Source organism: Cordyceps javanica, chromosome 3 (genome assembly GCF_051103115.1).
Source record: "Cordyceps javanica chromosome 3, complete sequence".
Taxonomy (NCBI): Eukaryota; Fungi; Ascomycota; class Sordariomycetes; order Hypocreales; family Cordycipitaceae; genus Cordyceps; species Cordyceps javanica.
The window spans coordinates 2,606,988-2,633,348 of NC_139297.1; the positions used below are offsets into that span (position 1 = coordinate 2,606,988).

Genomic DNA, 26,361 nt, shown 5'->3' on the forward strand with positions numbered 1-26,361 from the left:
AAGAGGCCCCGCTAGAATCGTTAAAGCCTCTCTCTGCCACGAGCGAGACGAAAAAAATTAGATAGCAATGCTAGCTGTTTCCAGAAAAGGGCGTTGGCTGATTGTGCGTATCGTAGCGAAGCTTGAAAGGAAAAAGTAAAGTAGTAGTATTCGAGCGTTTTTCTTCTGCGGACGCTGCAACAGTGATGAGTAGGTCTGGCGTTCGGCTTGTAGGGTCGAAGCTGTGTGAGGGGAAGAAGTAGAGACGTGGTCAGGCCAGTAGTAACTTGGATGATTGGATAGACGTGTTAGACGGGGCGGTAAGATGTTTTGAAAAAAAAAAAAAAGAACGATGACTGAAGAGAAACGAGAAGAAAATAAAATGAAGAATAAAAGAAAGAAGAAGGCAAAGGCGGGCTGCAGGCGAAAGGGGAGGGGGGGGTCTGGCAATGGTGGTGGTCAGGTTGGGTTGCGAGCGAGAAGGCTACGTACTTTTGGTGGTGGTGGCGGGCGGTCGGAGGCGAAGAAGTGCTGGTGAAGGCTTGCCAGGGTAAGTAGCTGCAGTCTGCAGAGAGGACCAAGGTAAGTAAGTAGGTACCTGGGACCTACCTTGGGACCTAGCTCGATACCTAGCTCTACCTACGTGCGTACGCACCGATGATGCAGAGGAGGGGGGAAACTTACGTAGGTGTGGTTTGCTTGGTACCTGGGGGAGCAGCAGCAAATACGAACTCCAGATCATAGTTTACTTACGGTACAGATATAAGTAAGTACTTAAGCAGTGGTTATTTGGCAAGTTGGCAAGCAAGTAGCAGGTGGACAAGTACCGGCAAGGTACCCTGGGTGAGCCTCGCCCAGTCACACCACTATCCGCAGCAGGGTAGTGGGCCTTTGTTGACAGCGACCTTGCAGGCGGCGTTTGGCGGTGGTCAAAGGCGTTGAAAAGCGCCAAACAGGTATCTGATCCAGGGGAAACTTTGACGGGCAAGACGGGCTCGAGGCCGGTGGTGTGGGGGAGACATCTGTGCATATCTAAGTAAGTACTTACTGACACTGATACCAGCAAGGACGGGAAGGGGTGCTTACTTTTGATACTTTGATGCGACCTTGTACTCTATATACCAACTGGCCTCCCTGTAGGTTAGTACTTACAATGCTCGCCCGTTTGGCACACACAGGACAGCTGTTGCAGCTCCTGCTGAAACCAACTTACCTGCCTGGCTGCTCATTACCTACTTGCCTAGGTACTTACCTGCCTCCCTGCCTACAGGTACGGAGTAGATACCTACCTAGGTAGGTACTCACTGAAAACCTGCAGCAAATTACGAGCAACAACGCACGCCCAAGGTTGTGTGTGTGCTGATGCTTATTTGCTTCAAGCCTGGCAACCTGGGGTTGTCTTGAGACCCACTGCCTTGTCAGCCAACCAGCCAGTCATCACTGAACCACGCAGTCGTCAATGCAGGCGGCCGCCGTCTCATCCGTATTTTTGCCCTCTCAATGCTCTGTCTGCCTGTCTGCCTACCTACTTACCTTTCCCGGTGGAGAGATCAGCCAGCTCAGGCACACGGAACTGTCCAGCCCGCAAGTGCCCACCCTCTCAATCCACTAGGTAGTTTGGAGAGGTACCTGTAAGTACTTGGCACCAGCGGCACCTCCTTGCCAACTCGCCTCCTTGCCAGCTTGCCAGCTTGCCTCCCCCCCAGGACGTTCCCTGCACCGTCCGGGCCACAGCGCTTAACCACGTCAATTCAGTGGTTGCGTCGGTCCTGTAACCGCCCGGCACCCTGCCGATAAACCAAAAAAAGCGCCATGAATGTACCGGTAGCAGATCTGTCATGTATTTTTGGATCACATGTCTCTTTCTTTACGTTTCGAGTTTTTTTTTAAGCCTCGAGGTGTTCAATTATTGTTATTACTCTAGTAATTAATCGAGGCAAACAAGCATCAGCAGTTTGAAGGGAAATAAAAAGACCAATCCAACACACCAATCAACTTTTCATCACAACCAATCTACCCAAATCCAATCACCTTCCTCGCCTCCACCTCGGGGCGCGCCATCTCTCTCCGCGCTGTGGCGCATTAATCAGCGGGCTGGAGCTCCCGCCCGCCTCCCAACAATCAACTGTACTAGTACAATCCGTCACCAGACACTTTATTTTCCTCGCTACAACTCGACCACTCAACCACTCTTGTCGCACGGCGACCCCGGGACCTTCCTCTTCCTATATATTACAGGCACCAAGTTAAAATCACGGCACGTCTACTTCCGCCTCTGCACAATTTGATGAGATCGGCGCACCCTCCTCGTTCCACGGAACCGGGGTTTGTCCCGCCCTCTTCCACGCACACATCCGAGACTCCTCTCTGTCCGTTTGCCAGCCCGACTCGTCACAGGCATGCGGCACTCCCACGCCTCCCTCTCGCAGCTCGTCACGGCGTACTAGCCATCGTGAAAAAAGGGCATTGGCGTTGCCTGGTATCCAATCCTGGAACCACACGTTGGGCAATAGCCATGCACGAGGGGCGGTACAGACGCAGTACTAACGCAGTACCGTCCGCCCGCTACTTATACACCACACCGATAGGCGCAGAGGCAGACCATTTGTATGCCGGCGGCAAATCATTGTTAACAATCATAATGGCTAGGCAAATTACCAACCGAGACGTGAGCAAACAAGAAGTGCCATTTCGCTATTATCGGACTGCTTCCCCAACTCAGAGGTAATTCTGTCAAAAACATTTCTTGCTCCTTTCCCCCCTTCACTCTTCCAATGTTGTCATGGTAAAAGGAAGCGCACCGTCGTCCTCCGACTTGGAATTTGCCGCAAACCAGTAGCAACCAATTTCTCGAAACACCTGCTTGTAACAATACTTGAACGAGCACTTCCAATCCTCCGTGCTCGCCAGAAACATGCACCGCTTGTCCGGCTGCCCTTTAAATCGAAAATGCGCCCGTCCAAGACGCCAGTCGATGCAAAACTCGCTCATGGCCGGCACCTTGGTGCGATGGCACCCGTCGTTGCCGTTCACCTCCCACTCGCCGTAGGCCGTGTTGAAGAAGCCGAGACCTTCGCACTTGTCCCTGCCCCTGCACCTCTGGTAGACCTCCAGGAAGTCGGCGGAACACATGGTCGACAGCGCGCCGAGCAACACCGCGGCTGTCGGCAAATGCATGGCTTTGTATGAGTGGTTGGTGGCGCCAGATCTGATCGGCCGTGTTAGCATTCAGCTCAAAGCTGGTATTCAAGAATCCGGCCTACCGACAGCAGAGGTATAATTCTCAGGGCAAGCAGAGAGCCGCTCAAGTAGAGCAGTACAGAGTACAGAAACTGTGACACGGCCTTATCCGGCCGACCATGGCCCCTTCTTATACCTTTCTCGCAGCACAATTCATATAACGTGCTTTAGGGTCACCCGAACGGACGCGATACAACGTAGTCATACTGCATAGCCGTAGCCTCGGATCCGCCAGCTTCCAGCCGAATTGCTGTAGTCAGCCCGGATGTTGTGTCTCCTCTACCCCATCAAATACATCGTACAACCTCTTGGCAAAGTTCCAACGAATCACAAGCAGAAATGCGCCTCATTCTTTGCTGGCTGACGGGGATATCTGTCTCTGTTGTTGAGCTCCTCATCTTTTGTCGTGCCGCAGAGCGGACCAGACACCTCTGATATCAGACTGTCCAACAGGCTCATCGTGGAATGTTCCTTTCGAGCGCTTTTGCAAGCCGGCTACTGGTTCAAAAAAATTACATTACTCTATACGGGAGTATCGCCAAGCAGTGCAGCAGCATCGGGCCGTGTCCTATAGTTACAGCGAACCAACGCCACTTTCCCGTGCGATAGACGAGACTTGCAGGCAGCAGAGTCGGAAGAGCATAAAATAGAACGGCAGGCCGATTTGATTGACTGACTATTTCTCCAGCTTGGTAATCACCGCATTTCTACATGGGGCCTTATGACTTTGGCTTGTCACTAGGTAGTACGTAGGAGATGAAGTTGGGCTCCGGCTGCATATCCATGCAGCTACAAAGTTTTTGATACCGTATACGGTGGCAAAAATAGCCGCTATAGAGCCAAAGCCATACAGGAAATATATTTTGTTGGAAAACTATTTTGCAGCAATCATCTTTCTACTTTACATTCAAGCTCTTTAACTTGTTGCCAACCCGACCCCACCATGAAAGGCTAAAGCGGGTCTTTCCGCCGCCTATCGATAACCGTTGACAAGGAATTGGAAAAAAAAAAACTCCACGCAAGGTTTGATGCAGCGACATCCGCAACAAGACAAGGCCGCATATCCAATCAACCATGCCGATCGCCAAAAAGCCAAGAGGGAGGCTTGCTACGGCAGAGAATCTGTCCGAAGGCTCCTCATCCTCGGATGAGTCTGACTACCTAGACAATGCGACAGCCCGTAAGCGACGTCGGACGGACGACGCCTCGAGCGACGCCTCGAGCGAAGACGGAGGAGCTCAGGTCGAGGAGGAGGATGAGGATGATGACGACGAAGACGACGAAGACGAGCAAGAAGAGCTGCCAAAACAAAACATGAAACCTCACACTGCCTCATTCGCTGCGCCGTCACGCATCAAGAAGAAGGGCGCAGCCACTGGGCCGGCAACCAAGGCCGCTATCCAAGACAGCGCTGCCGCCACCGCTCCGCCTGACGGCACCGCCGCAACACAAACAGTTCTGGCGCCGACCGACCCCAACACGACATTCTCGGCGCTCAGCGTTCGGCCATGGCTGGTCCAGTCGCTGGCCAACATGGCCATCCGGCGGCCAACGGGCATTCAGAAGGGCTGTATCCCCGAGATCCTCCGGGGGCGGGACTGCATCGGCGGCAGCCGCACGGGCTCCGGCAAGACGGTCGCGTTTGCGGTGCCGATGCTGCAAAAGTGGGCAGAGGACCCGTCGGCCATCTTTGGCCTCGTGCTGACGCCGACGCGCGAGCTGGCGCTGCAAATCTACGAGCAGTTCCGGGCCATCGCGGCGCCGCAGAGCCTCAAGGTGGTGCTCGTCACGGGCGGGTCCGACATGCGTCCGCAGGCGATCGCGCTCAAGCAGCGGCCGCACGTGGTAGTCGCGACGCCGGGCCGGCTGGCGGACCACGTCCGCACGTCGGGCGAGGACACGGTGTGCGGCCTGCGGCGCGTGCGCTTCGTCGTGCTCGACGAGGCGGACCGGCTGCTGCGCGACGGGCCCGGACCCGGCAGCATGCTGCCGGACGTCGAGACGTGCCTGTCGGCGCTGCCGCCGCCGTCGGCGCGCCAGACGCTCCTATTCACCGCCACCATGACGCCCGAGGTGCGCGCGCTCGAGGCCATGCCGCGCGCGCCGGGCCGGCCGCCCGTCTTCGTGTGCGAGGCCGACGCCGCGCAGGCGCTCGCCGTCCCCGCGACGCTGCGGCAGACGCACCTGCAGGTGCCCGTCACCCACAAGGAGCACTACCTGCACGTGCTGCTGCTCACCGAGGCCAACGCCGGCCGGACGGTCATCCTCTTCTGCAACCGCACCGCGACGGCCGACTTCCTGCACCACATGCTGCGGCTGCTCGACCACCGCGTCACGTCGCTGCACTCGCGGCTGCCGCAGCGGCAGCGCATCGACAACCTGGCCCGCTTCCGCGCCTCGGCCGCGCGCATCCTCGTCGCGACCGACGTCGCCGCGCGCGGCCTCGACATCCCCGAGGTCAGCCTCGTCATCAACTACGACGTCCCGCGCGACCCGGACGACTACGTCCACCGCGTCGGCCGCACGGCGCGCGCGGGCCGCGCCGGCGAGGCCGTCACCCTCGTCGGCCAGCGCGACGTCGAGCTCGTCCTCGCCATCGAGCGCCGCGTCGGCCGCGCCATGGACGCCTGGGCCGAGGACGGCGTCAACCTCGAAACGCGCGTCCTCCGCGACGCCCTCAAGACGGTCAGCGAGAAGAAGCGCGAGGCCCTGCTCGAGGTCGAAGAGAACAAGGAGGTCGGCGGCAAGAGGAAGAGGACCAAACAGAAGCTGCGTATTGCGTAGGTGGGATAGGTTCATGGATTTTTCTTGTTTCAACCTTGTTTGTTGCGGCTGCTTTTTTCCCCCCGATGATGAAGTGCATACTGGCCAGGCGTATTCAAAATTGTCCTTTTTCTTCATTTTTCAACTGGTAAAACCTGATTATAGTGTTATATAGTAATGGCCGACTGTTTATACGGGCCAACCCTGCCGCATGCATACACTCACACAAACTGAGAACAGTATCATGATAGTTTCTTCATCATCCCAGCGCTGGCTCGGCAACGCTTGACAGCTTTACATCTGGGACCTTGGAAGGCGCTCAGGACGCTCAGCTTCGTCTCGTCATTTTGGTCAATTCATGGCAGACCAGAACAAGACGATGAGAGTAGCAGCCTTGCCGTATCCTGCAAAATTCACGCCTCCTTTTTCAGCAGCCAGATGACAGTCTCTCAGAGTCGCCATCCACAATGCATCAGCCCGAAACTCACAATTCTCATGTTGTGCGGTTCAAGAGACGGTCATGAGGGTCAAACTACGTATAACACAACGACCAAGTATGCATCAATTCAGCTTTGTTTGCCGCTGACAAAAAATTGCTTGTCCGGATACATCCGACCCTTTCCCCGAGCTTTCACCGAGACAGCAAGGTTTTCCGGGCCGGAACGTTTTTGGGCGGTTTGGTTGAGCTGGCCGTTACAGGTTGAAGCGAAACGGTGTTTCAGTAGACAGCATGGTTCAATGGCAACTCATCATCATCCTCAGGTGCGCCATTTTTCCATAGCCATCGGCAGGCTGACCGGCAGCCCTATTCGCGAATGGCTTTTTCGGTACGGGTTCGGGTATGCGGAGAGGTGTGGGTGTTGTTCATCGGCAAGCCGGGCGGGAGAGAGTGACTAGGTAGTAGTAATAGAGGGGGGGGGGGGGGGGGGGGGGGCGCTGCGCCGGTGCCGGATGCTTGGTTACGGTGCGTCGATCGTGTTACCAAAACAATACAATTTATTATATTCGGACAGCGATTGAAAGTCACAGTTCACCTTGAGGTGAAATCCGGCCCAAGATCCGAACTGTAATGAATTCCTATTCCTCTTGGCGAAGTGTTGCGAGTCTGAGCCGAGACCATCGTCCTGGACCCCGACCCCGGTTGCCCGGCCTCGCGATGTCGAGAATGGGCAGACATCAATCGTACGTGGAGTATCGATCCCTGTGCCCGCCTCGATCGGGCACTATCCTCGAATTCCTTCTTGTTGTCATTATGTATTAGTCATTATGATTAAGAAAGAGAAAAATCTCCGCGCTCCAATTTTCCGTCTCGTCTGGTGACCGTTTCCAAAGGTCCGCAGCCGGAGCTCCACGGAGGCCTGCTCAGCTCGACGAGCCAAATTTTTACGCCTTGGTATCGCCGGGCATTTCGGAAGCAACGGGTTTGACGGCCCACGGCGGCTACTGGCGCGCCGATGGGAAAGCCCCCCCCCTTCTTTGTTTTCCCTTCGTTTTCCTCTTTCGTCGTCCTGTCCACACTCTTTTCCAGCAGCCCGGTTACAGTTCGGGTCCCCATTATAAAGAAAAAAAGAAGGGACGCAGGACGCAGGGTTTGCGGGCCTTGTGACTACTCACTAGTTGGAAAAGAACCCGATTGCTTCCTGCAGCCCTGCTCGCAGGTTCCGTAGCCTCGTGCCTTGCGTGCGTCGCGTGCGTAAGTGGCTCACGGGAACCGGACCGGGGGGATGAAGGCGAGAGCCAAAAAAAAATCAATATTAAAAAAACTCCCGAATAATATTAAAAAAGTCCGTGGAATTTGCGAGCCGTCAACCCAGCTCCAGGGTCCGCGTGACGGGCAACGATTATCATTCGGCTGACTGGGAAGCGAGGCCACGGTGATGTTCAACATGGTGCTTGTTCTGTCCTTGGAGAAGGCGACTACGTGCCTCTCTGCCGTCAAGTTTGCCGGCCGAGATATGAGGGTTTTGCAGAGCACGCTAGACGTGAGCGACGAAACATTGTGCGCCGAGGCAGCGGCAGCTACTGATTGCAGCAGCAGCAGCAGCAGCAGCAGCAGCGGTTCCCAAGTGTTGCCATGGCCTGCCGCGTCAAGGCATGGGGGTACAGCGATTGGCATTGGGCGTGAGCCTTCCCCTTCGCCTTCACGCGTATTAGTCGGGGTGCCGCATCTCAATCGAGTCCGTCCCACGTGTCGGCGCGCCGTATGCGTGTAGAGGAGATGTTTGGTTGGGCCAGATACGCGTATGGCCAGGAACAAGTAGCAGCGAGGGACCGCGCCCTAGCTTGGATGTTTCAATTAGGATACAAAGAAAAAAAAATAGTACAAGTAATAAGAGCCGCCAACAGAGCTACACAAGGTAGGCAGGGGGGGACACGGCATGCAGGCAGAAAACAATAACGAAGTGTGTCAACGCGGCAAACGGCAAGATGTTTTAGAAATGGCGTTCCTCAATTGCATCCGTAAAGGTGAGAGGAACGTAAGCCGACCATGGTGTCGCATGTCTCGGTAGAAAAAAAAAAAGAGAACAATTGCAAACAATCGATTGACGTTATCCAGAACACCTAGCGCTCATTCCTGCTGAAAAAGAACCAACCACTGAACGGTACTACTTTGATTTACATGAAAACCAGCACTGCGATTGGTGAGACAGACAAGGCGGCCATGTCAATGCTTGCGACTGGGCTGCTCCGTGTAATTCGGGAGGAATGATGACTGAACAGAAGACCCCGTTCGGTAAACAAGCGCATCGCAACATGAACCAACGGGCCCCCGTCCCCTGGCGGTCGTCTGGTTTGTCGGCCCTCGGGCTTTACGCGGTTGGACGGATGAGGATTTTGGGTTTTCCGGCCAGAGGTTGCGGCGGCGGCGGCAGCGGGTTCGGTACTGACAAGAGGTCCGAAGCGCTAGACTTGAAGCGGCATCATTTGGCGGGCATAACGGGGAAGTCGGATTTTTTTTTTTTCGTTTCCCCATTCTTCTTTCCGATTCGCCGGCCTTCGAAATTTTAGTCACCATCAGGTGGACTTTGATATATTTCCGCAAAGAGTCATGGCGGAACGGACATTTGCTATCGAGAAGCGCACACGCGGAAAATGATGATGATAATCAAACAAACGAGATGGAATTACAAAAAATAGAAACAAGAAAAATAGAACAGAGAATAGTCTATTTTTCTAGTAGTGAAAAAGGCCTGTTGGTGAGCGGAGAATGAAGCGAAATCATGTACTTACGGAGTATGTATACGTATCCCGTTCAGCCCTATTGCGCGGCGATATCACATGCTTGATGTGTTTTTGTGTAGGCGTAGGTAGGCAGCCACCAGTTGATTGGTAGTCTCGATGCCAACGAGATGCATACGAGGGCCCAGTAGGACATTGAGATAATTGAGAAGAAGTGGCTAGTTGTCCTCAGCCACGCTGATACTGGCAGAGCGACTGCATATGACGGCCGAAATAGGAAAACGGAATGCGAGGTTGGATCTCGCTCAAAGCCACACACCACTTTGCACATGTACGCAGGATCAGTTAGTACTTAGGATACGTGAGCCAGATGCAGTCATGCTCGCTTCATTGTCGAGAAGAAAAAAAGTGATAGGTGGCTTGCATCGAACGCGCCCGGGGCCGTTTCGCGGCACACTCTGCAGGGCTGTGTCATGAGCCACGCAAGTTCTTGTCCTTTGATTAGGGGGGGGGGGGGGACACGCAAGAGCCCACGACGACAAGGCTACGTTTTGAGTGAGATGAGATTATGGTTCGGGGAGGGTTCATTTGTTTTTTTATCTGATTTTATTTTTCCGTCTCTCTTTCTTTTGGCCAGATTGCAGATGCGCTCTCAGGGGTGTTTGTTTGTTTGGTGGTGGCGCAGGTTCGCTCTTTGACTGCCCTGATTGGGATGGATTGAGCGAGCGGCGCAGCTGGCAGTCTTTAGCAACGCGCGTACTCTGTACGTATCAGTAGTTCTAAGCAACTTCTACCCACGTTTCGTAGGGCTGGCTGGCGTCTGCATGATGGCGGGTATACGCCGTGTACGACGAGCTGGTACGTTTTGGGGCATGGTTGCGTCCTCGGTCGGAAAGGGGGGGGGGGGGGGAGACACTTTGTCGCTGCCTGTCTTGTAAGTAGGTCGCGACAAGGCGAGCGATTGCCGAGATTGGCATGAAATACTACTTGGACATTGTTACAGAAGTGAGTCAATACACACACAAAGACAAAAAGGGAGAGCGAGAGACCTGACTGCGATCATTTTCCCATGTACTCCGGACCTGGAGCTGAAATTCCAGGCCGGTATCGCGGGCGCTCGCTAAAAGAGTTTTGAATTATTAAACAAGACGACGACGGACCTAAGCGGACATGAGTTTCTAATCCGGAGACCGGCTTATGAATCGACGTAAGAGCCACCAAGCACTAGCCCGACACAACTAGAGCACAACTAGAGCAATAAGCAAGGGAAAAAGGGCGTTATGGTTGTCGTTGCTGCCGTTATGGTGTGCTCTGGTGCCGATGACTGGGCGGCGTTAGGGGCTAGTGAGTGTTAGCGTTGGAGGCTAACAAGAGCAAAGAGTCACGGATTCCTCAGCACGACAAAGACGTTACTGAGTACTTGGAAAGGGGCTGTTGCGTGAAGACACGGTTGATACCGGTTGGTCTCTGTATGGAGTAGCATGATGATGAAAGAAAGAAGGCCCGGGGTTAAGTCGATAGGTGGCATTATTGTTTTTGTTGGTGACGGTGATGGGATCTTCCAGCGAAACCTGTCCTTTTTTTTTTGTCCCTTGAATCGGTTGGAGCAGAAAAAGGGACATTTGGCGGGAGGGAGTCACGAGCTCCGTCTTTGAAATCGTTGGGCGGATCGGTTTCTCATCATCATTGTTGCTACCGTTACTGTTCCCGGGGTTGTTGTCGCGTTCGCCTCCGAGCCAGAGTCCGAGGTCACAGCGTGTGCGCTGTAACGGCACCTCAAAGGGCGCTGTAGCCTTGGGTAATTTATTAAGGTAGTTGCCAGGGCGCCGCCCACGAGACAAACAAGAGCTCCGAAGGGCGGACCAGTTTCGGTCCCGGGGGGGGAAAACAGAGAGGTACATGCTCGCCGGCCCTGTGTCTCAGCCACAACAGCTGTACTGATACTGCAACCGGTGCGAGTGACCTCTGTGCATGCATGTCTTGGGGGGGGAGGTCAAGAGTTTCGGTGGTCTGCTAGGTAATCAAAAAGCCACTTCAGTCATGGACTGACTTTGCTTGCTAAAAAGACAAAATCCGAGCAAAGAGCGAGAGCGAGGTCTCCCTTTCAGGACTAGCGCGGATAGGCAGAGTTTCGAGTCATCGCAGCGAAACTCTCGGGCCCGACGACAAGGGCTCTCCTGTACTCACTCTCAACCACCCAGTACTACCAGTACAAAGACAGCTAGGTAGTTTGTTAGTGGCCACGAGTCACATCTGTCAGCGGCCCGCCGGGGATTGTTAATGTCCACGGGCGGCGCGCACGCCTTGTCATCAAAATATGATGTGCCCCACTCCATCGTTATTATTATTATTTTTTATATTTTTAATCATACTAATTTTTTTTTTTTGCTTTCGTTATGCTCGGGTCCGCGTAATGCCAAACTCCGCCCAGCGCCGCGGGCTGGGCTGCTGGGCTGTGCTTCTGCCTTGTCCACCACGTATACACTTTCCGTGGCCCTTGGCCCTTGGCTCTTGGGCCCGGGGGGTCCCCGGCAATACGGCGTCCGGCGGCGCGGCCAAGATTCGAGGAACAAGATTAAAAAGAATCCCGATGCCCACACACCTCTCACCTCATGGCCTCTCCATTCTAGACACACTCGGATAACAACAACACAGCCAAACGAAAACAAACCGCATTGACAAAGAAGAACAAGACCGCTCTTCGACTACTACGAAACAATCACATCATTCATACCTGCGTCTTTCACCACGACCATCCACACATCTCACCAATCCCTGCCTAACGGAAACCCACTCTGGTACCCGCAACCGGGCCTGACTCACAAGGAAAGACGAAGAAGAAGACGAAAAAAAAAAAGCATACATCAAGGGAACAGTTTATACACACCATTCCTATATAGTGTCTCATCTTCCACACTGGTTCTTTGTTTCCTCTTTTTTTTTTTCTTCACAATGTCCACCGCCGCAACTCTCCAACCAACTCCCATCCACAGCAAGCCCATTGCTGCCACCACCACCACCACCACCACCAAATCTACACACACCCGCCAGGTCTTTGCCGCTCCCTCGCGCAAAAGCATGTCCGTCACCCAGACCTACTACCTGGCGCACAAGGCCCGCGCCAAGCTCTCGCGCGAGGCCGCCCAGCCCGACCACGATCTTCGCCTGCTCGTCGGGCACGCCAACCTGCTCGACTCGCTCATGATGGAGCTCGCCGAGGCCGAGCGCGAGCAGGAGCGCTGGTTCAACCAGTCGGTCCGCAACACGACCACTCCCACCAAGACGTCCGACAAGCGCCACATTCAGTGGGCGGACCGCATCGTCGAAGAGGCTGTTGAGGAGGAGGCCGAGTACGAGGCTTCTTCGTCCGATTCCGACTCGGACTCGGACTTTGACTACGAGGAGGAAGAGGAGCGCGATGCCAGGATGACCGCCGTCGTCCCGACCGTCACCGTGCAGCAGGTCGACGAGGAAGAGGACGACGATGACGAGGAGGACTACGCACAGCTCGAGCTCGTCCGCACGCCCTCCCACAGCAGCTCGCCTCCCGAGCTCCTCATCGACCACCACGACTCGGACTCGTCCGACGACGAGTCCATGCCGCCCTCGCCCGCCGAGGCGCCCCTACCCATGCCCGACGCCAAGGAGCAGCAGCAGCAACAAGCATATGGAGAGGAAGAATATTACAACCGTCGCAGCGCGACCGGTCTGGTCTCGGCCATCATGGTCTACTAGAGACGCAGACGAGGCGCGACTCCAACCATTCTACTCTTTCCTTTTTTCCATCATCTTGTATAAGCAATAAGAGCGAGCTTGCTACAATCATCTTCTTGGGGGGGCATTTGCATGGCGTTTTCTGCAACAAAAAAACAAAGCATGGATACCACTTTTCTTTTTCATTGTTCAGGAGTTTTTTTACGATGTCTTTTTTTGTTACACACATTGTTTATTTGGGATAGAACGGGGATACAACACCACCACTCTTACAACTTGTACCAGAAGGAGCAGACGATTTGATTTTTTTCGCAGACGGTTCTTGACCAGTGAGACCGCTCCCGCCGAGGCGGTAAACGAGTGGCACTGGGGGGCTGCCAACAGTACGAGTAATGTTCCTGCGAAAGGAAAAAAAGGGGGGACATACTCGGGAACAGCAACAAGCAACCAATCAGGAAAAAAAAGAAGTTTACAAAACCCAAATCATCTAGATTACCAAAAACATTTCAAAATACATATTTAAACAAAAAAGTCAATTCGTGCCTTATGTGAAATGAACAAACCTGGAAAATAGTCCGAATACATCTGTTTGCATTTCGGCGAACAAAGTGAGTCGAGCCAAGAAAGGCGTCTCGTAGCCTTGTTAGCCAGCCAGCCAGCCAGCCAGTAGTGAGCACCAGGAGGTACCTAGATAGCCAGCCAGCAAGCGATGGCACGGCCTTGTTCAGACCGCTCCGGGCTCGGAAAGCGGCAGCCACGCAGCCCATCCATGCATGCATGCTCTCTCACGCCCTGCCGCAGCCAGGAGTAATCAGGGCCAAACAAGTGTCCATGAATCATTCTGATGCAGGGCGGTATACTTGCTCTTACTAGTACATTCGCCCATCCACTCCTTTTTGATTTGGCCATTCTCACTCATTATGATGGACTATTTTGTTTTGCACCTCTCTCTTTCTTCTTTTCGTCTCTGGTTTTCTTTTTTTCCCCTTCCCTCCCCCTTCCCTTCAGGAACTGCAACGGCAACAAAAAAAAAAAAAGGAAAAAAGGAAAAGAAACGGGCCCCACTTATCCCGGACTCGGTATCAAAGCGAATCGGTAGGCCGGACTTTGCGGTAAACTGCGAAGGATAAAAAAAAAAAGACAGCATAAACACGCCAGATCCACCTACCACAACTTGAGATGGTTGACTTTTATTACCCATAAAAGGCTAGTTCATCATGCTTTTTCTGTTTTGAATGGATTCGTCAGCTCCATTTCTGCCCCCACTTTTTCTCTTCCTTTCCCTTTTGCTTCCCTCCCATCGCACCGCCCGATCGCAACTCAACACGGGCACCCGATTTATAATTTTTTTTTTTTCAAAATCAGATCACATCAGCCATCCCGGTTTGTCAGCCCGGCAACCCTTTTACCGTGAAATTTTTGTGGCTCCGCGTCCACCACGGTGACTTTGCATGCGCACCTCTGTGAATTGCGTGCATGGCCGCGTGATCCTTTATCGTTTTTTTATCACTCTTTAAAGATATACTCTGTACTCCGTAGTCTGGCAACTTTCACGTGGGCTTTTGATCATCTTTTTTGTTTTTGTTGAGATTACCACTTTCCTTTTGGCGTCCGTGATTAATAAGTAAGTATTAGCCTCCCTCCTTTTCAACATCTCTCTCTCCCCCTGGTCACGATCCTGGTAGGCAACAGAAATGCACAGAAATGAGAAAACGGACTTGACCGGGCGGGGGAGCGGAGGAGGGAGAGGGGGCTTTGAACCATGCTTGGGTTGCAGGAAAAAAAAAAAAACTTGCCCATCTCACCATTGAGTCCTGCGATATTGTTTGTTTTTTATTGCTTGTTAATAAATCAATGCTGTATATATCCTTGCCGCAACTCCATCTCACATCTGCCGCTTAGGCGGGAAATTGGGGGCGCAACGACTCCCTCTAATCTTTTTTTTTGGCTCTATTCATTTAATAATACTGAGTAGATCAGAAAAACACCATCAATTATTCCTCGCCCCTGTCATAATAACAGGTCATATTTCATCTCTCAGGCAGCAGCTATCTTGGCACCATAAACCAAGGAACAGCACCATCTTGAAAATAATCTAGGTGCCTGATAGCACCAGCCCCAGTCGCATCACAGAGAAGCCTTCTACCAGTTATCAGTAGGCAGTCGAATTAACTTTGGCTTGTGAATGTGAAACATGACTTGCACCCCAATCAACGAAACCCGCTCACCGTTCGAAATCTCGCTCACAAGCAAATCTCAACAACCAGAGCCCCACTACCCATCGTTCTTTCACATGCCAACTCAAGCAGAACATCTCTTGGCCAACTAGGCCCCGTTGAAGTTGATTCGACTCGTCTCTAGCATCTTCCCTCGTTTCTGTCATGCTTGGCATTGTGTCCGTGCTGTTGAGTAACGTGTGAGGCTCGGCCGCATCGTACTGTTTGTTCCGTAATCTCAGACACGTCAATTTACGGAGCACAAACTGCTGCTGCCTACCGAGTGCAGAATGTTGGCTTCCTCAAACAGGCAATAGGCACTACGCCACTTTACGCGTGGTAGAGAACCTGATAAGAGGTGCTATCCGATGCAGTAGCCAAGTAGCGGTCTAATTTCAAGTGGTCTTATCTATAATCATCTGCAGAAAGAAGAAAAGAAAACAAATTCGCCACACAATATACACTGAAACCAAAAAAAAAAAAAAATCCTAACGAAGCTCATGGCAATCATCCTTTTGCTCAAGGAAGAGCCGGAGGGCGCACATAGAATGCAGGCCAAAAGTTACGGTCGTAGCAGCCAGTGTAAAGGTCTCCGTGTACGTCTGACCAAGGTTGCTTCATCCACCCAACATCCTCTTCTGTAGTCCCTTCAATGGCCTCATAAGCTTCGTCCGTAGACCAACGTCCCGCATACCATTCCGCGTCAATCAATTTCAGCCATCCTCTCTGATCCGCAGGCAACATGAGATCGGTCAGGTCAGGCTGATTGACAATGGATTCGAGTGCTTCGGCATCAATCTGAATTGCAAATCGATACCGGGGTGATAGATGAGACGTAGTTTGGGACTGCGGACCCTGCTCTTCGACAAGGTGATCAGCAACCCATTGGCGAAAGTGTTTTCGTACAGCATGTGAGTCCATGCCGTCGAAAATACGGACATTGTCCATGACAGTGCTTTTTCTAAGATCTAGAACGTCGCGTCCATTGTAAAACTCGAAGCATTCTTGAGTTGCCGCATGAATACGGCTCAAACACCGCCCCCAGTCTTGGTCGCTCGCATAGGTGGTGCGATAGATTACAAAACCCCATGAGCGATGGCCGTCATTTTGCATTCTTTCCTCAATGATATCCGCAGTGTTGAGATGCCTTGAAGATTCTGGGGTACGCTGGGATGGCGATCGCGGTCTGCGGGTGCCGTTCTGCCGCGCCTGGATAAACTGTTCCAAATCCATGGTGAGGATCTGAAGGAGAAAAGGGAAGTGGAAAACAGCAGCAAGAGTTTTCCCGTAAGAGAAGACCTGACGATGTATCAAATCTATATAAACGTGCAATGATATATATAGAGGTGTGTCTTTTTTTTCTTTTTTCAAAAAAAAAAAAAACCCTGGGAAGGAAGGGGAAAGAAGAGGGTGAGAGGAGCGAAAATAAGCCAAGAAAGGGAGGGAAAAGAAACAGAACCAGCTAATAAACACAGCTAGCGGCGGCCCTGCCTTAAAGAGTACTTACCTGCACCAGGCAACCTGAGATAAGAGCTCCTGAAGCGCCAGTCCCTCACTGCTTTTGCCGCAGAGGAAAACGACGTCAAGAAAAGCCGCCAGATTTGATGCCATCAGCAGCGCATCTTGCATTTACTAGAGAGTCGTTCCCAACGGCGCTGCGCGGCGTACCCGCTGCCAGGTACCGGTCCCGGCACCCGGCGCGCCGGTGCGGGGTGGACGGCGCACTCCATCGACATGCGTATTCGTGTGAGATAAAACGCGCTACTGGGTAAGATATGACGAGTGTAACCGGACGAGGCAAGCAGGCAAGCCTCAAAGGCAGAAGGGCAAGTGACAAGCCTCCGCCACCTTATTGGCCTCGCTTTCGTCGGTCTCGCATGATGACCTGCGGCGGGGGACATATCATCTTGTTCCCCTTCCCATTCCTTCAGGGACCCCCCTCACGAAACGCCCTCAGCTTTGCTACGTGTACAAAAAAAAAAAAAAAAAAATAAAAAAATAAAACAGAAAAAGCCCACGCCCTTTCTTTGCGTAACCAACCAACCGTTGCTTCGCTGCTTGACCGGGCCAAGCCTTATTCCCTCCCCCCCCTTGCTCGCAAAGCGGCCGCCCGCCTCAGCCGGACGCTGCCACGTCTATCCCGCCCTTCGCAGCCAAGCCAAACCGTCAAATACGGGCGGCGGGCCTTGTTCAACTATTTACGGCTTCGCAGCTGTGGACACGGCAACGGCGTTCAACAAAAAAGAAAAAATGCTCGGTGCCGGTATGTTACCTACTCAGTAGGAGGCTACTGCCGATTACCGAGTACTTACTGGTCCTGAATGGCCCAGAACCGGCCCAACAATCAACTGCACAATGCGCGCGGTTGACGGAACCCGAGCAAGACACAACAGACTAGTGGGGGTACGTAAGTATGGCATCTATCTGCCAGCCGGTATCAGATTGGTGCCGGCCCCGTCAGAAACAAACAACTCCTAGGAGGAAAGGTTGCCGCCCGTGGCCGGTGACGCGGCGAGGATCTTGGCCCCTTCAGCACCAAGAACGGAGCACGTATGAGAGAGAGCGTGCACCACCTCGACAATCTCTGCCCAGAAGCAGAGAGTCCAGACACGTATCTGCCAAGTGACTAGTACATACATCAGATCAGACCCTTATCATCTTTGCATCATGTTCCCCTGACGAGATGCAGGGTCCGCGTCACCCGTGCCAGCCACAAAGGACGACACAGGTACCCGTTGATGTAATCCAAGAAATCCGCAGATCGAGTGTTTACTATCAGTACCGCACATGATATCATCCTCACATCAAGGCTCTCCCCGCCCCAGTGCCTTTGCCGTCACGCATCGATAGCCACGTCACCCCACCACCGTCCGAGATCGCTCGCCGGCTGCTGGGCCATTCTTGCGCAGTGCCAGGCATGCCATGCCATGCCATGCCTCCATGCCCGACGTGATTTTCTTTTCTGTCTCGAGTCTGCGCCGCAGACTTGGTACCGATCCTCGAGTATAGCGTCAAGACCAAGATCTTGGCCGCGGCGGTGTTGGCGGTTTTTTGCACATTGGCCAGATCCGAAACGTCATAGACTCGTGCCCAGCAAACATCCTCCGAACGTCCGCGGACTTGGCTAGTATGCTGTGCTGACCTCTCACACTTGAGCAAAGCACCTAATCGCCGAGCGACGTGCGTAGCCTAGTTCTAGTTTAGCCTGGATGATGTTTTTTCTTTTTTTTTTCTCTTGTCAAACAATTGGATGTAGAGTAAATGCCAACCATTTTGTTTCATGTCCGATGTACTGGAGTTTAGGAGGCGGCTCTAGGTACCGTTTACAGGCGTAGCGGTGCGCATCTCCGCAACTAAGCTAGGTACTTACCGCCGCCATCGCCTAAATCCGCAGCAAGCTCCGCAAAAAAAGGACCTCAACGGGCCCAAGAAGAAGGGGAAAAAAAAAGCTTCCAAAGCTCGTCCCTTTTCCCCGCCTGTGCTCCGAGAAGGCATATCGTAAAGTCCGACGACAAACCTTCCAGCCCCAATCCACCGGTTTCGAATTTAATCCAGGCTTTGCGTTCTCGCGAGTTCCCTCCATTCTCTCTCCGACCATGCAACCGCTCCGACGCCCTTGCTCGGCGGCGGCAGCGGCGGCGACGGCGACGGCTACTGGTGTCTGCCGGTCCTGTCGCCGACGACTAGCCACGACGACGGCAGCGATCGGCAAGGCGCCGCCCAAGCCTCCCGCCGCCGGGCTGGCCGAGCTCTCCTCGCGTCGCGTCCTCGCCGTGGCCGGCGCCGATGCCACCAAGTTCCTGCAGGGCATCGTCACCCAGAACGTGGCCACAGCCAACGGCCACGTCCGCGGCCGAGGCCCGCAGTCGACGACGACGACGACATCACCGGAGCCCCGGACCGAAGGCTTCTACGCCGGCTTCCTCAACGCCACGGGCCGCGTCATGCACGACACCTTCATCTACCCGTTCCGCGGCGGCGCGGGCGGGCTGCCCGCCCTCGACTCGGGCGACGGGTTCCTCGTCGAGGCCGACGCCTCGCAGGCGGCCCGCCTCGAAAAGTACATCAAGCGCTACAAGCTGCGCGCCAAGGTCAGCGTGCGCAGCCTGGCCCCGGAGGAGGTGTCGGTCTGGCAGGCCTGGGACGACGAGGACGGTGGCAATGCTGGCGCGACGACGCGGAGCAGACTGCTGCTGCCGCCCGGCGCGCCCGGGGACGGCATCATGACGCTGCGCGACCCGCGCGCACCCGCCATGGGGTACCGCATCTTGCAGCTCGGCGGCGGCGCGCCGCGCGTGGACGCCGAGCGCGTGGACGAGGACGCGTACACGGTCCGCCGGTACCTGCAGGGCGTGCCCGAGGGCCAGGACGAGCTGCTGCGCGAGCAGGCGCTGCCGCTCGAGAGCAACATGGAGCACATGGGCGGCGTCGACTTCCACAAGGGCTGCTACGTCGGCCAGGAGCTGACCATCCGCACCAAGCACCGCGGCGTCGTCCGCAAGCGCGTCCTGCCGTGCGTCCTCTACGACGCCGACCGCCCGGCGCCCGCCGCGCTCGCGTACGACCCGGACGGCGCGTCCTCGGTGACGACGGCGGCCGTGGCCGCGGCGTCGGTCCCCGCCGAAACGAGCATCGGCCGCTTCGGCAAGCGCGGCCGCAGCGCCGGCAAGTGGCTCAAGGGCGTCGGCAACATCGGCCTCGCCCTGTGCAGGCTCGAGGTCATGACGGACGTGGTCCTGCCGGGCGAGCAGGCCGCCGCCACGTACAGCCCGGACGACGAGTTTGTGCTCGAGTGGGGCGCCGACGACGGCGACGTCAAGAACAGCGTCAAGGTCAAGGCCTTTGTGCCCGACTGGCTGCGGGCCGCCATGGAGGAGGCCCAGCAGAAGAAGTAAAAGGGCCGGGACAGGGAGCGAGGGAGGGAATAGGTGTGCACGTCGAGATTCTGTAAATTACTGTACAACGTCTATAGAGACCACGCACAATGCAACAACACTTGCCTACAACACTGCCCCGATTAGGACTGGCCACGGAGACATGCTGGTGCACAACCGCTGTGATTCCTCTGCTTTTCCAAGTAACTAACTGTTTTGTTGGTGTTTCTTTCCGACTCGCGGGTCAGATAGTCGGTTCGCTAGTATCATAGTTGCCAGCAGCTACCAGTCGAGGAATACGCGGCCGCGGCGTTGCTAGATGATGAGACGAGGATCCATCCTTGTATCTCTGACTTTTCTGACAGACAATCTTCATTCACATCTGGTGAAATAGAAATTGTCGTTCACGCAAGCCTCTCAAAGCCATCTACGAATAGGCGGATCAGCGATCGCGCGTTTATACGTCTGGGCTCGGAAAAGAAAAAGAGCTTCTCACCAACCAAGTTAAAGCGCCGACCACTGAATAGCATTCTGTTACACCATCACGGGACAATCGTGTTGACGCTACTGCGAATGGTCTTTGCAACTCGGCCTTTGCTCGTGATCCTGGCAACCAAGGCGAGGGAGGCCTCACCGACGGGCGCATCAATGCTCGCCGTGGGTAGGCTTTCGCCAGGACGAATCAGAATTTGTATCGTTAGTGATTCAAAGGGTTGTCGTTGTGACATTATATCCGTGCTGCCATGATACATATACTTGGGAAGGTTTGGCGCATCGAGAACAACATGGGTAGAGCATCCAGCCGACTCAGTTGTCATCTTTCTTCTCCCAATAGGAAACAACCTATAAGTGTGTTTTTGTATGTCTGTTTTTCTCGTCTAATTCAATCAAGTACTACATGCCCGAACCTCTGATGGCGAATAGCAGTGATGCCGTTCTGAATTCGCGGTTTCCACATGTCATTGCGCTGAAAGCCGCTCGCCATTTCAACACGATTGGCGAGTCTGGGGATGTGTACAAGAGAGCAATTCGCATGATTGAACTGCATCGCTTATGCTTACCGAGTCGTACTATGCGTTTATCCTTGACATTTTCTAGACCATCTTGGGTATCGAGAGACGCGGCTTTGGTGTTTTGCCAACGATCCCACATGACCGCTCCTTCATGCGCCTCTGCTGTCTCAACTGACAGATCAATAGACAAAAAAAGCACCATTTTTTTTTTTCGCGCTCGTCATGTTCAAATCGTCGAGCCAACGTTAAAATCGAAGCGTTTGCACAGAAGTGGCACAGCCACACACACTCTTGTACATGTGTAGGCGCGAGGCTGACAGACCGTCTCGACCGTGTCAGCACGGGCTGCCCGTCTCAGCCGCCACGGGCAGGATCGACAGCTGCTTTTCAGCCAAGTCTAATACAGACCATGGCAGAGCTGACCTGAACCAGGCGCCGCGTGCTTGGCAGCTGAGAGCCGTAGCACGCCTCGTACCAGACAGCGAATACTTGAGAGTTTGAAATGCAGCTTCTCTCTGCTCCATAGATGCACAAACTGGACAGCTCGCGAGAATTTTGTACATGCCAGCAATTGCGCGCCTCTGCGGCGGGTACAAGCGGGCGGGAGGATCGCCGATGCGTCATGCACCGACCTGGACCGCCTTCATTGGACAGCCGCGGGGACACACGGTCACACTCCCACTACGGAAATATGATTCGGGGTCAAGAAAGCGGGTAAGGCCGCATTGTTGCCCTCAAACTGTTGTCAAACGTATTCCTGGGCTGCGCCTGATTTGAGTTCCCGTGGTGGGCAAGGCATATTCCAGCCGCTCTCGAGTCGTGGAAGGCAGCGCCACAACCAACGCAGCGCCAAGGACTAGATCGCTCAACCATATTCCAATATGCTTTGCCGCTTAATTAACAGAATAGTAGACTAGCAAGATTGCCTCAATGCACGGATGAGGGCGTCGGCCGAGATCATCTGGGAGCTTGTAAACTGGGGCAAGGAGGCAGCACGTCATAGAATGGCATTTGCTCCTGTTGCGTCCTGCTGCGAAAAGGGGGCCCTCAGAACCCGCAGACTGACCCATGCACCAGGCTGGACATTTAACCTTGGGATGGGCAACTCGGGGGCGAGATCGCCAAGGCTATTGGGGGACCGTGGCGGCGCGCTATAAGTTTATTGGGCAGCCTGAAGCGCAGCCTGCCACAACGGGCCGTTCCTGTCAGGGCAGTGTTTTTCGAGGCTAACAACAGCCTGAAATGGGAAACGCTTGTGTGATTGATCCGGTGACTGTTGTCGTTTTAGTGTGCTATGGTAGAGACAAATGCCCCGTGTTGAATATATATAGGTCCAGGCTCGGAAGCGTAGCGTAGTATTGATGTCCACTAGTGATCTCGGATTGATTAGTCCTTTGTACCATTGCCTTCTATGATCACGTAGATCAGGTGTCCATTTTAAGCTTCACTAACCAGGTCTCTTCTATCTCGAGCCTCTCCTCGTGGCGCCTGTGCATTGCTTCTTCTTTTCATTCAGCACCATTGCCAACCATGCCAGCTACTACCGAACCACCACCGCCTGACAAGAGCGCAAAGAAGCGCATCATTCTTTGCTGCGACGGTACTTGGTTCGACAGCGACGATGGCTTCAACAAGGCAACGCTCAAAGATCACGCCACTGTGCAAGTGGCTTCCAACGTGACCCGGATCTCGCGCTGCTTCAAGCGCCGCTGCAGTGACGGCACTTTGCAAATTATCAACTACGAGTCGGGCGTAGGCACAGGCAGTAACACAATCGATACACTGACTGGCGGCGCCTTTGGCTTGGGTCTGACGCAGGTATGTTTGCCCCAATCATGTCCAAGTTTGGGGAGTTGCGCCTCTAAGCATCTACTTGTACTTTTTGCAGCGCGTCCGCGAAGCGTACGCCTTTCTATGCGCCAATTATATGGATGGTGATGAGATAATACTCATCGGATGGTCTCGCGGTGCCTTCACAGTACGATCCGTCGCTGGGATCATAGGCAACCTCGGCTTGCTTACCCGCGAGGGCATGGAGTCTTTCGTGCCTGTCTTCAAGGATATGCAGCACTGGAAAGACGACGACTACGATGACCCTTTCCCCCAGACCCCCTTCGGAGACAAACCCAAGGGCGACAGCGCCGCGGATGTGTATCGCCAAAGACTCGAGAAGATGGGTCTCACACGTGTGACCCAGGGAAGTGGCGAGCTCATCAAGGTCAAGGCTATCGGTGTTTGGGACACTGTGGGCAGCCTAGGCATCCCCAGAATCGGCTGGCTAGACGCGCTTGGCATCCGCGCCAAGAACAACGAATAAGTCTCCCCTATTGATGCACTTACACTGGAGCAATGAAGCTAACCTACGCCTACGTTCAAATGGCATGACACGGACCTCTCTGACCGCATCGAGCACGCCTTTCAAGCCCTGGCTCTGGACGAAAGCAGGTCGCCGTACTCACCGGCAGTATGGGAACGACGACCAGAGAACAAATTGACAACCGATCTACGGCAAGTATGGTTTCCAGGTACGCACGGAAACTGCGGTGGCGGAGTTGAAGACGTGGGCATGGCAAACATCACTCTTGCGTGTAAGTGACGCCATCATCTGCTTGACGGCATGTGTCCCCTTGCACTAACAGCCAGGCAGGGATGATGGATCAGATGGCTTCGGTCGGCGTGGAATTCCACGCGCCGTCCGCCCTGCGCATGATCCGGCTCCAGATCCGCCAATACGAGGCCAAGGCCGCGCAGGTCGCCGCCGCCGGCAGCACGCGCGGAGCCGCGCCGCAGTGGGCCGTCGACGCAATCTTCCGCGCCAACGCGCCCGTCCGGCCGTGGGGCATGGGCGCCATCCAAAAGTCCGCCAGCGTCGTCGACTGGGTCACGGGGCGGACGACGCGGACGCCGGGCCAGTACCGCCGGGTGGACCCGGGCACGGGCGACGACCGCCGGGGGCCCTTCCTGGTCGACACCAACGAGCGCGTCCACAGCTCGGCGCGCGTCCGCCTGGCGTGCCGCGGCCTCGACGTCAACGACAAGGGCGAGTGGAAGGCGGCGACGCTGGCCGGCTGGCGGCTGCGGAGGACCGCGACGCGCTACCCGGACCCCGTCCCGCGCGATCCGCTCTGGGACCCGGCCAACCACGACGCTGTCGCGCGGGCCGTCTCGCCGCGGGCGGACACGACGACGGCGGACACGACGGCGGCGGCTGCGGCCGGTGGCGAGGGGGGCCGCAAGCCGAACGCGGAGGACGGCGAGCGCTGGATCTGGGAGTACGCGGGGCCGGACAAGGACGCGCCGACGGACAAGAGGCAGCGGGTGCTGGTGGAGGAGCCGCTGGGCCCGTACGAGCGGTTCCTCCTGAACCAGGTGGGCGGCACGCCAAACATCTATGCCTTTGCCGAGGCCAAAGGGACGACGGGCCTGCCGCTGGCGAGCACCAAGGGGCCGGAACAAGACTCGGAAACGGAGACGGAAACACCAGCGGTAAAATAAGTGATTCTTTCGATACCATTAGAGACTAGACGATATCATAGGGAAGCTGGGATTGGCTGCTACTTTCTAACTGTAAACTATAATACCTCCTTTTCGACATAAAAAACGGATTGCTAGGTTCGTGCCTCATCAGCTCTCTTGCAATACAATAGATAGATGTGCCGCGAGATGTGAGGCGAGATGGTGAGAATGCCGCATAAGAACCTCGACGTGACGTCAGAAGTCCATTACCTGAGTATAGTTGGTACTTTTTCTGATATACCGTAGAGCAGCAATTCAACCGCTACGGCAGTCTTATTAGTGTAAAACTAGCCGCTATGAACAAGCCGCCCCCTGACATAGACCTGGGCTATGTTCCGATCGTCTCCGGTCATGATGAATTTCTCTAGCATCGTTCGCAATGTATCAACCTCCTCCAGTGGCGCAGTAATGCCACCTCTGCCGTCACTCACGTCAACCAGGAGCGCATCAAACTGTTTACCAATCTGAAAGTCTCCAATCTCATCGCCAAAGCCCACCACACGGGCGCCGCCAATGGTAGCCATATGAAACGCCTCTTCCATTGTTACGGCGGCGCTGCCATCGCGCGCATCCAAAAAGTCACGCGCAAAGGAGTTGATCAAGGAGTGGCGCATCGCGTTGAGCATGGAGATTGAGTAGCCGCCACCGGAATCGGTGCCCAGCCCGACTTTGATGCCGCGATTCAGAAAATCTTTAATGGTCGCAGCCATGAAGCCGCCGCCGACAGTCATGTTGGAGGTAGGGCAGTGCGCCACGCCGCATTTGAGGTCCTGCAGCCGCTGCGTCTCGTAGGGTGTCATGATGGTGCAGTGGGCCAGAATCGAGCGTTCATTGAGGAGATTGAACTTTTCGTACAGGTCGGCCTCGTTGGTGAACTGCGGGAAGAGGCTCATCGTAAAGTTCTTTTCTTGCTCGGATTCGTCGAAATGAGTTTGAATGGCCATGGTTGGGTTCTCCTTGGCGATTTCGCCGAGGCCCTCCAGTAGGGACTCGTCGCAGCAAATGGCGAAGCGCGGCGTCAGGACATGGCGCAGGAGCTCCCCCTTGGGGTCGAGATTCTTGATATGGCGTATACAGTCGCGCGTCACCTGAAGCGACTCCTCGACACTAGCATCAACGTAGAAGTCTGGAGCATTGCGAGCCATGTTGCACTTTCCTACTAGAGCCCGCTGGCCCTTTTTCAAGCATACATCTGCGAGGATCTTGGTAGCCTCGCCGTGCAGAGAGCCATAGTAGCTTGCCGTGGTGACGCCTTGGCGCAGCATACCTTTGACAACCATGGGGTAAACTCTTCTCGCGTGATTTGGGTCCTTGAAAAGCGATTCGTTGTGAAACGCGACCTGGTTGAGCCATTCGATGATATGGAGACCCTGACCCTGGCCCCGATGAAGCCACTGCGGTGCATGGTTATGAGTGTCGACAAAGCCTGGCATTATGAACTGTCCGTTTTTTAACTTGGTGAGACTGAGACTGGAAGCGTTCAGCGTCTCGAGTCTTTCGGAGACTTTCTCAGTTGGCACGTTTGCCTCGAGAGCTATGATTGTGCCGCCATCATCGACCACTAACAAAGCATCTTTGAGGATGGCCAGTTCCTTCAAGCTTGCGGAATGGATGACGGTGCCGTAAAAGACCTGACTCAATGTAGACTTTGTCATTCTGATTATTCCAATCTTCTGCCAGTGTCAAGATGAAAATCAGGCTCGGGTCGTTGTAAGAAGACGTGGTGTAAAAGTAGCGAGTGACTGGGATGTGGGGTAGCACATCTTGCCGTATTTGGTCGCAGTGTTACGTTCAGGAGCCTTGTTTTGGTGCGCGACTGGAACCAAAATGACCGAATTCAGGTAATTATAAGTTCATGATGTGAAT

The 26,361-nt window shown here is 54.5% G+C and overlaps 8 protein-coding genes across 8 annotated transcripts; 5 read left to right on the forward strand and 3 right to left on the reverse strand.

Moving 5' to 3' along the window:
- Positions 1-2,742: 2,742 nt before the first annotated feature.
- V2A60_004998 (uncharacterized protein) lies at positions 2,743-3,156 on the reverse strand (the record flags this gene model as incomplete). Its single annotated transcript, XM_083256312.1, has 1 exon — positions 2,743-3,156. The coding sequence occupies one exon, from the start codon at positions 3,154-3,156 to the stop codon at positions 2,743-2,745; it is 414 nt and encodes a 137-aa protein (XP_083112438.1).
- A 1,137-nt stretch (positions 3,157-4,293) lies between these two features.
- V2A60_004999 (ATP-dependent RNA helicase DBP8) lies at positions 4,294-6,003 on the forward strand (the record flags this gene model as incomplete). The annotated part of the gene is made up of 1 exon (XM_083256313.1): positions 4,294-6,003. One exon carries the CDS (start codon positions 4,294-4,296, stop codon positions 6,001-6,003), a length of 1,710 nt encoding a protein of 569 aa, XP_083112439.1.
- Positions 6,004-12,114: 6,111 nt separating this feature from the next.
- Positions 12,115-12,897, forward strand: V2A60_005000 (uncharacterized protein; the record flags this gene model as incomplete). The annotated part of the gene is made up of 1 exon (XM_083256314.1): positions 12,115-12,897. One exon carries the CDS (start codon positions 12,115-12,117, stop codon positions 12,895-12,897), a length of 783 nt encoding a protein of 260 aa, XP_083112440.1.
- Positions 12,898-15,611: 2,714 nt separating this feature from the next.
- V2A60_005001 (uncharacterized protein) lies at positions 15,612-16,325 on the reverse strand (the record flags this gene model as incomplete). The annotated part of the gene is made up of 1 exon (XM_083256315.1): positions 15,612-16,325. The coding sequence occupies one exon, from the start codon at positions 16,323-16,325 to the stop codon at positions 15,612-15,614; it is 714 nt and encodes a 237-aa protein (XP_083112441.1).
- Positions 16,326-18,688: 2,363 nt separating this feature from the next.
- On the forward strand, positions 18,689-19,987 carry V2A60_005002 (YgfZ/GcvT domain-containing protein; the record flags this gene model as incomplete). The annotated part of the gene is made up of 1 exon (XM_083256316.1): positions 18,689-19,987. The coding sequence occupies one exon, from the start codon at positions 18,689-18,691 to the stop codon at positions 19,985-19,987; it is 1,299 nt and encodes a 432-aa protein (XP_083112442.1).
- Positions 19,988-22,509: 2,522 nt separating this feature from the next.
- On the forward strand, positions 22,510-23,296 carry V2A60_005003 (T6SS phospholipase effector Tle1-like catalytic domain-containing protein; the record flags this gene model as incomplete). Its single annotated transcript, XM_083256317.1, has 2 exons — positions 22,510-22,797; positions 22,868-23,296. The coding sequence occupies 2 exons, from the start codon at positions 22,510-22,512 to the stop codon at positions 23,294-23,296; spliced, it is 717 nt and encodes a 238-aa protein (XP_083112443.1).
- A 249-nt stretch (positions 23,297-23,545) lies between these two features.
- V2A60_005004 (uncharacterized protein) lies at positions 23,546-24,474 on the forward strand (the record flags this gene model as incomplete). Its single annotated transcript, XM_083256318.1, has 2 exons — positions 23,546-23,567; positions 23,627-24,474. 2 exons carry the CDS (start codon positions 23,546-23,548, stop codon positions 24,472-24,474), a joined length of 870 nt encoding a protein of 289 aa, XP_083112444.1.
- Positions 24,475-24,782: 308 nt separating this feature from the next.
- On the reverse strand, positions 24,783-26,150 carry V2A60_005005 (uncharacterized protein; the record flags this gene model as incomplete). The annotated part of the gene is made up of 1 exon (XM_083256319.1): positions 24,783-26,150. The coding sequence occupies one exon, from the start codon at positions 26,148-26,150 to the stop codon at positions 24,783-24,785; it is 1,368 nt and encodes a 455-aa protein (XP_083112445.1).
- Positions 26,151-26,361: the final 211 nt, after the last annotated feature.